The sequence below is a fragment of the Babylonia areolata genome, chromosome 32 (genome assembly GCF_041734735.1).
Source record: "Babylonia areolata isolate BAREFJ2019XMU chromosome 32, ASM4173473v1, whole genome shotgun sequence".
Taxonomy (NCBI): Eukaryota; Metazoa; Mollusca; class Gastropoda; order Neogastropoda; family Buccinidae; genus Babylonia; species Babylonia areolata.
The window spans coordinates 22,536,750-22,548,951 of record NC_134907.1 but is presented as its reverse complement, the minus strand read 5'-3'; the positions used below and the strand labels follow the sequence as shown (position 1 = coordinate 22,548,951).

The following is a 12,202-nucleotide window of genomic DNA, read 5'->3' as shown; positions in this document are numbered from 1 at the left end:
TACAAAAAAATGGGTGGCGCTGTAGTGTAGCGATGCGCTCTCCCTGGGGAGAGCAGCCCGAATTTCACACAGAGAAATCCATTGTGATAAAAAGGAATACAAAATACAAAATACACGTCTACCTGAGAGGAGAGACAAGACATGTCTCGGAGGGCTGCGCTGAGGTCACTGCCACCATTGTAACCCGAGGTCACCGAGTCTTCCGTGGCACTCACGTTGGGGTTGGGGGCGAATCGAACCCTGTTGTCTAACCTTCGACCTGAGGTCGAGGTGGACGCGCCTGCCTCCATCGCCTGCACACAGACAGCTGTGCTACAGACATCAAAATCATGTGTGTGTGTGTGTGTGTGTGTGTGTGTGTGTGTCAGAGTAGAATCACATACAAACATACACACGCACACACATATACACACATGCCACCATCGCCTGCACACAGACAGCTGTATTCCAGACATCAAAATCGGTTGGTGTGTGTGTGTGTGTGTGTGTGTGTGTGTATAAGTGTACAGACACATACGAACGCACACAAGATTCAAGACTGAATTAACCTCCAGCCCTTTTTTGAGGCAGTGGAGAGTTTCAGAAAACGGCATGATCAAGAACACAACTAGGACGATCACGTTTGCATCAATTAAGGTAAGATAAGGGTTTCGGAAATGAGGATGCTGCTTCCGCTAACACGAGGGAGGTAACTTACCAAGGGAGGCTATTAGCCACAGCTACCTTGGATTTCTCCACATGGGCGGATTAACGGTTTGCACAGGACAGGGAATGAGAACCCTGCCAGAGTCTGCACCAGTGGGGCAGGGTAAAGTCTGTGTCATTAACTGAAATAAGGGTGGACATTCCTTCTTCTGCACTGAAATAAGTGTGGACATTCCTTCTTCTGCATGGAAGTGTCCTGTGTAACACTGCAAGCCTTGAGTTAATTATGGGTTGATATTCCTTCTGCATGAAAGTGTCCTGTGCAACACTGCAAGCCTTGAGTTAATTAGGGGTGGACATTCCTTCTTCTGCATGGAAGTGTCCTGCGCAACATTGCAAGTCTTGAGTTAATTAGGGGTTGATATTCCTTCTGCATGAAAGTGTCCTGTGCAACACTGCAAGCCTTGAGTTAATTAGGGGTTGATATTCCTTCTGCATGGAAGTGTCCTGTACAACATTGCAAGTCTTGAGTTAATTAGGGGTTGATATTCCTTCTGCCAGAAAGCATCATGTGCAACATTGCAAGTCTTAATGAATTAGTAACAAAGTCTAGGAGAAAACATGATACACAAACCATATGCATGCACACACACTGCACACAGACAACACACACACACACACACTGCACACAGACAACACACACACACAGAACACACACACAAATATACAGGCACTCTCACCTGTTCCACATGATCAGAGGTGTCACAGAATTCATCCCCATCACTGCCGCTGTCCTGCGGTGTGTCCTCAACATCGTCATCTTCATCCATCTCTTCTTCCTCGTCCTTTTCTTCGTCAACATCATCGACCTCAGTCAGCTCCTTATGAGTATGACCGTTTGTGGTTACACCTGAAACAGCAAAAGAGACAACAGCCGCCTGCCTTCAATACACTGTCAGCTTCTCACGGAGGTGTTACTGCATTTGGACAAATCCATACATGCTGCATCACAGATATATATGCCAGGCAGCAGACACCACAAACCTTATGCATGCACTTTGTTAGGCCTTGAGCACTTGCTTGTAAGCAAGTACATTTATATGTATCTATATATATATATATATATATATATAGAGAGAGAGAGAGAGAGAGAGAGAGAGAGAGAGAGAAAGAGAGAGAGAGAGATAGATATAGATAGTATACTTTTTCTTTTCCCCCCACCTATCAGAGTGGATTTCTTCAACAGAATTTTGCCAAGAGGACAACACTTACATTGCCGTGTTTTTTTGTTGTTGTTGTTGTTTTTTTTCCCCCAGGTGCGCCTAGTGTGTGCTGCACGCCAGACCTGTTTACTGTCCCATCCAAATGACCAGATGCTCAGTTTGGATTTCACAGTCAGCCGTGGGAGAGAAAGGGACGAGACCGGGATTCAAACCCGAGCCAGAGCCTCGCGGACACTGCAATGGCAGTTATGCTGCTTAACCACTCTACCACCTTCAACACAATATGTAGCAACACAACGCAACACAAAAATAACCTCCTGTCGTCTATAAAGATTACCTGCTTGGTAGTGTCTGCAGGTTTGAGTTCTGCACAGACTGGGAATTCCATCCAACCCCCCAACTCCTCCCCCCAACAGAGCTTGAGTGATGGTCTGAATGCCAGTCTTTTGAATGAGATGACAAACTGAGGTCTTCTGTGAAGCATGCTCTTGGCACATGTAAAAAAAAAAGATCCCAAGGTAAAATAAGGGTTGTTCCTGGGGGGAAAAAAAAATTAAAAATTCTGCAGAAAAACACACCTGGCTAGAACAAACAAATACAAATGCAGACAAAAGAACAACCCCCACCCCCCCAAAAAAAACAACAAATAAAATTGCAGGCAGAAAAAAACAAAGGATGGCGCTCTCAGTGTAACAACACACGCTCTCCGCTGGGGGAGAGCAGCTCGAATCTCACACACAAAAACCTGTTTTGACAAAAAGAGTAATAGAATAGAATAGAATAGAACAGAATAGAATAAAATACAATACAAAATAGATTTGTCAGAACACAGTGACGCCTCCTTGGTTGAGAAACTTGAAAACAAGACTTGAGAAAGAAATACCAAAGAAATCTGTTGTGACAAAAACAACAGCAACAAAAAAAAAGGAGTATTATTTTTTTTTTTTCCGCTGCCCCATCATCTGCGTGTTTCAGTGGATTACTCCCATGCTGCTCATTCTGGGTGTCCTATGCCTGTGAACAAGTGCTATCTGCAATTATGTTGTTGATATTGTAGAACAAAGTATTGTTTGTATTCAAGGCATCGAAGCTATCTTTTTTCTTTTGCTATTGGTTTTACGCATATATACACATATATCTGCTTATTCTTTTCCACAGCTTTAAATTGTTTTGTAGTTTTTGTTCATGTTTTGTGTATGTAGAAAACCCTGTTTGTGTATTGTTAGCTGGGGTGAGGAATGGCATGGCACGTTCCTGTTCTTCTCGGCTTCCCTATCCCCTCCCCTGCATCAAATAACCCTTGCCTGTGAGAAGACCAACACACACATTCTCTTTTTCTTTCTTTCTTTCTTTCTTTTTTTTTTTTTCTCAAGGCCTGACTAAGCGCGTTAGGTTACGCTGCTGGTCGGGCATCTGCTTGGCAGATGTGGTGTAGCGTATATGGATTTGTCCGGACGCAGTGACACCTCCTTGAGCTACTGAAAACTGAAACTGAAACTCATTCTGAGTCCTACATACATGGCCACACCCATGTTCGTCTGTCTCAGTCCCAGCGCTGACAGTGCACAGGGAACCAACAGTGTTAGGTTGCCAGGAAAGTAATACAATATTAGTAATGCAAAGTTAATCGGATCTTTGAATCTGACTCACCACCACCGAAAGCTGGTCCAACAGCCTGCAGGGAATGGGGAGTGCCGTGGTCCCCCCCTCTGTTTTCGCCATTCTTTGCAGGCAGCCTCCGATGCTCGCTCACCTCTGCTTCGTCATCTTCTTCCTCATCTTCATCTCCTGGAACGTGATGCACTGTACTGCGTTCAGTCAGAGAGAGAGAGGGGGGAGGGGAGGGGAGGGAGAGGGGTGGGGTGAGAGAAAGAGAGAGATAGGGATGGAGAAGGGAAAGAGAGAGGGGGGGTAGAGAGAGAGGAAGGAGGTTGGAGAGAGTGGGGCTAGGGGTGGGAGAGAGAGAGGGGGGGACAGGGAGAGAGAGAGAGGTTGGAGGAGAGACCAGTGGGGGGAGAGAGGGGGGAGGGGGGAGGGGGAGAGGGGGGGGACAGGGAGAGAGAGAGAGAGAGGTTGGAGGAGAGACTGGTGGGGGGAGAGAGGGAGAGAGAGGGGGGAGGGGGAGAGGGGAGAGAGAGAGAGAGAGGTTGAAGGAGAGACCAGTGGGGGAGAGAGGGAGAGAGGGGGGAGGGGGGAGAGGGGAGAGAGAGGGGTTGAAGGAGAGACCGGTGGGGGGAGAGAGGGAGAGAGGGGGAGGAGGGGGAGAGAGAGAGAGAGGTTGAAGGAGAGACCAGTGGGGGAGAGAGGGAGAGAGGGGGGAGGGGGAGAGGGGAGAGAGAGGTTGAAGGAGAGACCAGTGGGGGAGAGAGGGAGAGAGGGGGGGAGGGGGATGAGGGGAGTGAGAGGGGTTGAAGGAGAGCACCAGTGTGGGGAGAGAGGGAGAGATTTGGGGCTGGAGAGGTCGGTATAGGTTGTAAGCGTGGCCCAATGGGCAGAGGAGGGAGGGCGTGGATAGGAGATGGAGGTGGGGTTTGAAGGAGAGCCCCGTTGGGGGATGAGGCGAGACGTGTGCGGAGGGGGGGGGCTTCTCGTGACTGGAAAGCCAGGGGCCCCGGATGGAGGCGGTCGGAGTTTTGCTCGTGGGTCGGTTTTGTGCTTCTGCTCGTTGTTTAATGCTTGGCTCCGCTGTAGGATTAGCTCTGTGGTTGTCCCTTCCACTCTGAGTGTACCACGTGTTAGTGTCGCCTTTCAACTGGGTCTACGAGTTCTTGGTCGTCTTGCCCGCTCGTCGGTCGTGGGCTATGTGTAGGGATGTGTGCGGCCTGTTTGCGGTGGGTAGTTAGTTGTGGCGTTCGCGCTCCTTTGGTACTCTACTTGCTCTACTTCCCCCCAACCCAATTTGCCAAACCCACACAACCACGCCACAATCCCCCATTGGGAACCCATAAAAACTAAGTTCACATGCAAATTTTCATTGCATTATACCCAGTAGTTTTTAAGAAAACGGCATCTAAAAATGTGCAAAAATGACGCGTTTTGACAGATTTAACAAATTGCTATTTTTAGACTGTCATATAATTTTAAGATGAAGACTTACCACATTGTTCTTTGCTGTACTTGGTTCCACCAATACCTAGTTTATGCTGAATTTTTTCTGGCCTACTCAAGAACATGCTTAGAGAGAGACAGTGCCTTCAAAATAGCAAAATATTCAGTTTTGTCAAGTGTCGAATGGCCTGATTTCACAGTGATAACATGCTGACTTATAATGCTGATATCTCAGAAAGTTTTCATGCTACAAAAACATTTCAGATATGTGCATGTTCTGAAAAGCATGTAGAATACAGTTTTTTGGAAGACTTAATGCTATCAGAAATGCAAATAACAATGAAAACAGTCACAAAGTATATGGTTTTTAGTAACAAATGAGCAAGTTTTTTTACAATGATGATGATACTATGCTGTCAGATATCACCAGAGTAATTGTAAATATGCATATTTGACATAACAGAAGTCCAGTCATTTCAGCATCCTTGATTTGCAGTTCCCTTTCTTTTTCACTCAGTTTTGCTTTAAGAAATGACACCTCCTCTGTTCTTAGTTCCTGTGTGATAATGTCCTCATTTTTTTCTTTGCTGCATGCTGGCTCTGGGTCTGAAGTAGGAGGTAGCTGTTTGACAGTTGTTTGCTTCTTCCTGCTGTCTCTGATGACCTCTGCACTTTCAAAAGGAAGTTCTAAAAAATCTTGAAGTGCACTCTCTCCCCCTGGTTTACTTCTGTTTTTACGCAGGCGAGCCTCATCTGCTCTGAGCCTCCCCAGTTTTAATTTGAGCTGTTGGGTTGGTGGCAAATCTCTGACCAGGTGTCATTTATGCAATGTTGCATCCTTTATCCTCAATATCCTAGCTAGGTGACATACTTCAGACACAAGACCAATAGGACAACTGAGTAAAGCCTCACAGTCCTCTACAGTTCCTTTCAAAAGATCTGCACGTGTAATTCCAAACTTCTGACAGGAGGGGCCAGGGAAGATGCATGAATCTTTCCTTTCTTGTAAAAAACATTCAGCACCACTGATCGTTTCACACTTGCTGAATTCCTTAACTATTGACACCACACGTGGAAAGGTACACTCTGGGAACAATTTGTATAGAAAATGTTCCATTTCCCCCCAGGTTTTGTTTTCTTGATGCTTTAACATATTTAACTGCATCAAGAGTTTGTTGTTGGATGGAACCTTGGGTGCTGATGGTGGTCTTCCTCGTCCACTGTGTGCAACAGTCACCCTTAAGGCTTTATACTGATCATCATCTGAAATACACAGTCATGAAATTTGAGACAGCTCTAATGCTTTAAAATACTTTTTTTTTTCATTTCATAGATGCTTTTGCATATATATCATTTATATGTGTGTGTGCATGAGTGTGTGATGAATGTGCACTGATACATGATCTACTAATTTCATTACTACTCCACTGTAATGGTTTCACTTAAATTGATGTAAGTTTTATGTAACAACATATCTTAAACTTATTTCATGTTTACTAATCATATAAGTTATTTATTCTTTACATCATTTACACACACACACACACACACACACACACACACACACACACACACACACACTAACTAATCCATACTCAGGCAACCTCATGTATGCATGCTACATCAGTTCAACAGACACTAACTCTGTGCATACACTCTTAGTATATAAGATACATACTAATGCGCGCACGCACGCACGCACGCACACACACACACACACACACACACAGACGCGTGAAATTGTCTTGGCGTTTGATGATCAGAACAGAAGTGGAAAGATACACGTGTTCCCATGCTGTCCGACGTCGGTCACAATATTAAACCATCAATCCGCTCTCAATAACTCAAAACCCTTGTACAACAAAAAATTACTGAATAATCTGACACTTCATCTTCTAGATACAGCTGTCGATCGCGGTAAATTTTTGAATAAAAGATCATAATTGTGCTAAAAAATAACGTGACTGACGAAGCGTTACTGTTCCCAGTTACACATCAACACTGCTGAAGCAAAGTTGTTAGGATTCATCCAAACCCACAAAAATATAAAAAATATGTTTTACATTTATTTTCAAAATAAACATATTGAAAAAAAATTGCTTACAAACCTGTAAGTTGGCGTGTTTTCCATTCTTCAAACGATGATGACGAGCAGACGGCTTCGATCGCCGCCATGGTCGAGCAGCGTTGCGGGATCCGAAATCGGTCACTCGTTTTTCTTCCAAAGCGCGTTCGAGACTCTTTCTTTATAGAAAAGCCATGAATTGCACTTGAAAGTGCATAGTTTAAACTTTCTTTTCTTGTAACTTGCTCGTGATTTGAAACACTGGTTCGTATGTTATAGGGTCGCAAATATCAGTCTCACACTTTCGCTGCGACTTTCAGATCTACTTTCTGTGAAAACCCCAACAAATTTCTAGCCAATCAAAACTTGAGAATCCTGGCTTGCCAGTGACATAGTTTCTAAATTTATACATGGCCAAACAATGCAGCGCGAAACGATCGAGTGACACACATGTTATTCTGCTCGCGCAGCAAGCACGGCGGAGTCTGTCACCGCGGTAAAAATCGACGCGACACCCTTTGTGTTTGAACGCCCGGCACGTTCCAGTTTGACTCGAATGATAAAAACAAATACCACAGGAAGATAGATGAAAGAATGAACTTTATTCCAGTATAAGATTGGTGTCATTTAATTAAGTTTGGTAGTGAAACGAGCGAGTTGAAAATGGTCAAATTATGGGTCTGGACTGCGCTGTTAACCACAGCCACATTGGCCGCGGACCGACCTAGAGAGAGAGAGGGAGGGAGAAGGGAGAGATAGAGAGGGGGAAAGGGAAGAGGGTGGGACAGAGAGAGACAGAGGGGCGGAGAGAGAGAGGGGGTAGGGTAGGGAGAGAGAGAGGGAGGGAGATATATTGCATGCACTCAAGGCCTGACCAAGCGTGTTGGTTCATACTGCTGATTGGCATCTGCCCGACAGACATGGTGTAGCGTATATATATATATGGAGCTGTCAAAAAAAACACCCAGTGATGCCTCTTTCAGAAACTGGAACTGAAACTGTGCCCCCGGTATCACGCATCACAGGACTATCTCAAGACAAAAGCCTGATAGTCGATCCCCCTGCCCCTTCTCACAAAGCGCACCCCCTCCCCCTACCCACCCCCTTCTCACCTCCTCCATTCAGCTGAGCAGATCCGTTGGGCTGCTTGACCTTTTTGACCGGTGAGCCCTTGGCTCCTTCCTCAATCACCACGTAGAACGACCCCAGCGTGTCCACAAAGTCAGCAACCTGTTCCGTCTGTGGCATGATCTCCACGATCTGTGACATGACAAGTTTCAGTTTCTCAAGGATGAGTCGTGGCATTCGGACAATTCCCTATACACTACAAATCTGCTAGGCAGATTTCTGACCAGCACACAACCCAAGGCTCTTGGTCAGGGCCGCATCACCCCTCATCCCAAAGAAAGCCCACAAACGTCCAAATGGTTTAAAGGATGAAATATGAAGATTCTCCCTTAGTTCGTATCATCATTTCTGGGCTTCAGCTTCAATATTCACTCACATATAAGAGCAGGCTTTTCTTTGTGTGTGTGTGTGTGTGTGTGTGTGTGACGTGTTTTTATCCTGCCATCTAGGCATGGGTATCTCCGTGTTTCCAAAACACGCCTAACAGTGTAAGTTCTGTAACACTAACATGGGTTACACCAGTGACAATTTCAACAGCATGACTGGTTTCCTTCAGTGGAATAACAAGTGTTTCTTTTCTACAGTTTATTCATCTACTTTATACATCCCCCACTCCCAACAACAATATCAAAATATCATTGAACTAATATTGTTCAGCTGCAGTGACTGGATCAAAAGTAAGTATCAAACCAAGTTGCCAACTAGTCCAGTGAACTCTTTAAATGTCAAGAGAGATCAGCACATATTGAGTCTTTTCACCTTTCAAGTCAATTAACAGCAAGTAACCAGCTGATACATTAATCTATCAAGCCATTAATCGATTAGTAATAAATCAGAGTATCAATCAGCAGATCACATATATCATCCATTAATTAACAGAAACTCATCAATCATGAATTAATAGATCAAGCACATAATTCAGTAATCAACAGAAACTGATAAATCAACAGAAAAACTGCATTATTTGATAATAAAATGAAATCAATCAACTGATTAATCTTTTTATTCATTAACTCTTTCACTGCCATAGGCACCATTACGACTTTTGTTAACATTGAGGTGTCAAGTTAAACAGACCATTTTTTCACATTGTAACAAAGCTTAAGAGCTGCGGCCAACTTTCCTGGGAAACTGGTTAACCTTCCCCTGAATGACCCAGTTTGAAGTGCCTGAATGACCCAGTTTGAAGTGAACAAGTCCACTGTATTGTTTTGACATGAACTGAATCGTGTGATTAGGAACATCAGGTCTAAAACATTTTGTGCTGTGGAGTGTTTTTCACACAGAAACTTGGTGATGAAAGAGTTAATCAGCAGAAAAGGAGGAGTTTGTATTATACTCCATGTTTGGTGTTAAATATACTTACCATGTCAAACTGATGCAAACTAGGCCTATTGGTTTGCTCTGCTTGGCCAAATTTCGCGCGGCTAACAGTGAAAAGATGGGCCCACCGCTCTCAGCCAATCAAACGCCTCTAAAAACTATAAGCGCTTAATCATTCCGTGGCCATGAACAAAAATGCCCCATGAGAACCACGGCGGAGACGCGGGGACGGACGGGCGGGCATTCGAGTTTGACATGGTAAGTATATTTAACACCAAACATGGAGTATAATACAAACTCCTCCTTTTGGTGTCATATACTGTACCATGTCAAACTGATGCAGAATTTAAAGCAAATGGAGGCGGGCAACGCCTACTGGTTCATATGGGGAGCCCTTGTAACTGAGACGGCAGTGTTAGCCGCGACAAAGGAAATCCCCTTGGAACCGTCAGCCCTGGTCATACGGAAATTCCTGAGGTAGAAGTTGATGAAGGGATTCTCAGACGGCCAGAAGGCTGCCTCCAAGACATGCTGCGTTGGCACTGAGTGCTGGAAGGCAGCCGAAGTAGCTATGGCCCGCACTTCGTGTGCCCTGGGATGAAGACAGCTGATATCCCTGTGTGCATGAGAGTAGGCTCTACGAATGACTTGGGAAACCTGGCGGGAAATGGTGCCTGCAGCGATGTCTTTCTTGTAATTCTCATTGAGGGAGATGAGCAGACCCCTCTGAGAAGAACGCCTATGGCGAGACCTATCCCAATAATATTTGAGACACCGAACAGGACAGGTGCCTATCCTCATCATCTTGGGCAAGAATATCAGACAAAGGTCTGACCCTCGGAGAGGGGGAAGGAACCTCAGGGTCTTGGTTCTTAGCCAGAAACTCTGGAAGGAAACGAATAGTGATGGAACCATCTCTGTGGAAGGCCAGATCTTGTGGCATTTCACTAAGCCCGTGCAGCTCACTTCTACGACTGCCTGTGGCCAGCCACAGAAGGAAAGTGGTCTTGGGGGTGAGGATGTCAACAGGAATAGTCCCCAATGGTAGGAAGGGCTGTTTTCGAATGAAATCCAGCACCAGGAACAAGTCCCAGAGGGGCACTCTTCTGGGGTCTCTAGCTTCCTTCAGAGGGGCACCCCTAGCCACCTCTCTGAGCAGGCAATCCACTTCAAAGGCGGAACCACCTAGCTGTTTGCATTGTGGTACAGAAGGCAGACCTGTACCCTCGCACAGAACTAGCAGACAGGATGAACCGAGGAGCAGAGAGCCAGAAAGTTGGCCAGCTGCATGCTCGTAAGGTTCGTAGGGGTAATGCCCTGAGCTGTACACCACCGCAACCATATCTTCCAGCGAAAGTCATACAAAAAACTTGGCGATGAAAGAGTCAATCAGTAGAAACTGATAATTTTTCATACAGAAACTTGGTGATGAAAGAGTTAACCAGCAGAAACCGATCATTTTTCACACAGAAACTTGGCGATGAAAGAGTTAACCAGCAGAAACTGATAATTTTTCACACAGAAACTTGGCGATGAAAGAATCAATCAGTAGAAACTGATCATTTTTCATACAGAAACTTGGCGATGAAAGTGTTAATCAGCAGAAACTGATCATTTTTCACACAAAAACTTGGCGATGAAAGAGTCAATCAGTAGAAACTGATCATTTTTCATACAGAAACTTGGCGATGAAAGAGTTAATCAGTAGAAACTGATCAATCAGTGATCAACAGATCAGTCACACCTAAGACTCACGTGTTTCAGTTCTTCCACATAGCGCAGCATGGCCACTTCTTTATCCATTGGGCCCAGCTCTGACCACGCCTCCCTGTCAGTGCACAGCAAAATACATCCAGTCAGCGTTTTACCTGGTTTTTGTTTGTTTTTGTTTTCATATATATTTTTTTTTAACACTTCATTTTGTCACTGATACCATCAAATCAAATGTAATACTTTTACAATCCATTTGTTAGAATAGCTTTAAAATAAAGTTTTATATTCTTCTTTTATTAATTCATTCAACTAATATTCATACTAATATATCATTCATTCAAAAACTTTGTAGTATTTTGACATGATATAAATCAAATTCATTTGTTTTTTCTTTTTCACCTGTCTGATTTAAAACAACAACATTTTTTTCAGATTACACCTGAAGCAGTCAAAAATTATTTCATACTGCACATTCTTTTGAAATTTCTGCAAAAAACATGCTGTCATTTGTTTATCAATTTCTGAATCTATTATTTCTTTCAGTTCACCACGCTCCATTCACTCACAATCACAACTTAAGTACTGCAAATCAACTTCCCACAGCAATCTCTTTAACAATTTGTATCAACCAATAACGTACTACTGAGGATTATTTTTTTGCATTTACCATTTTTTTCGGTTGACCATGTTCCAGATCCCTGGCTTGGGAGAAGTGCAGGGCCCCTCTGTGGCCTGTTTGTAGTAGGCGTAAAACTTGAGCATCATCTCATTGGAAGGCTGGAAGGAGCCTGAAATGGTAAACAACAATAATAATGATAATACATCATACTTATATAGCACAAACTCCCGATGTAATGGGCTCTATGCAAAGTGCTAACTAGGACAGTGCTTTTCAGCTGTACTGCATTGCTTTAGTTTCTACTTTTTTATGTATTAACCGGACTGTAATGTGAGCATTTATTATCCAGAACAGTCAGCAATAAGTCAGTTTTTCAGCATTGCAGAATGAAGTTTGAAATGTCTGTGATATATTTTCCGTGTTCATTATGACATGGCA

The 12,202-nt window shown here is 44.1% G+C and overlaps 1 protein-coding gene across 1 annotated transcript in view; it reads right to left on the bottom strand.

The window, feature by feature from the left end:
* LOC143276446 (acyl-CoA-binding domain-containing protein 5-like) overlaps positions 1-12,202 on the bottom strand; it is a 28,122-nt gene that overhangs the window by 15,200 nt on the left and 720 nt on the right. Inside the window, exons 2-7 of the mRNA XM_076580938.1 lie at positions 11,813-11,933; positions 11,188-11,260; positions 8,094-8,241; positions 3,519-3,656; positions 1,386-1,555; positions 123-293 (exon numbers count right to left, since the gene is read on the bottom strand). Coding sequence (XP_076437053.1) covers positions 123-293; positions 1,386-1,555; positions 3,519-3,656; positions 8,094-8,241; positions 11,188-11,260; positions 11,813-11,933 — 821 coding nt within the window. The remainder of the gene's footprint in view (positions 1-122; positions 294-1,385; positions 1,556-3,518; positions 3,657-8,093; positions 8,242-11,187; positions 11,261-11,812; positions 11,934-12,202) is intronic.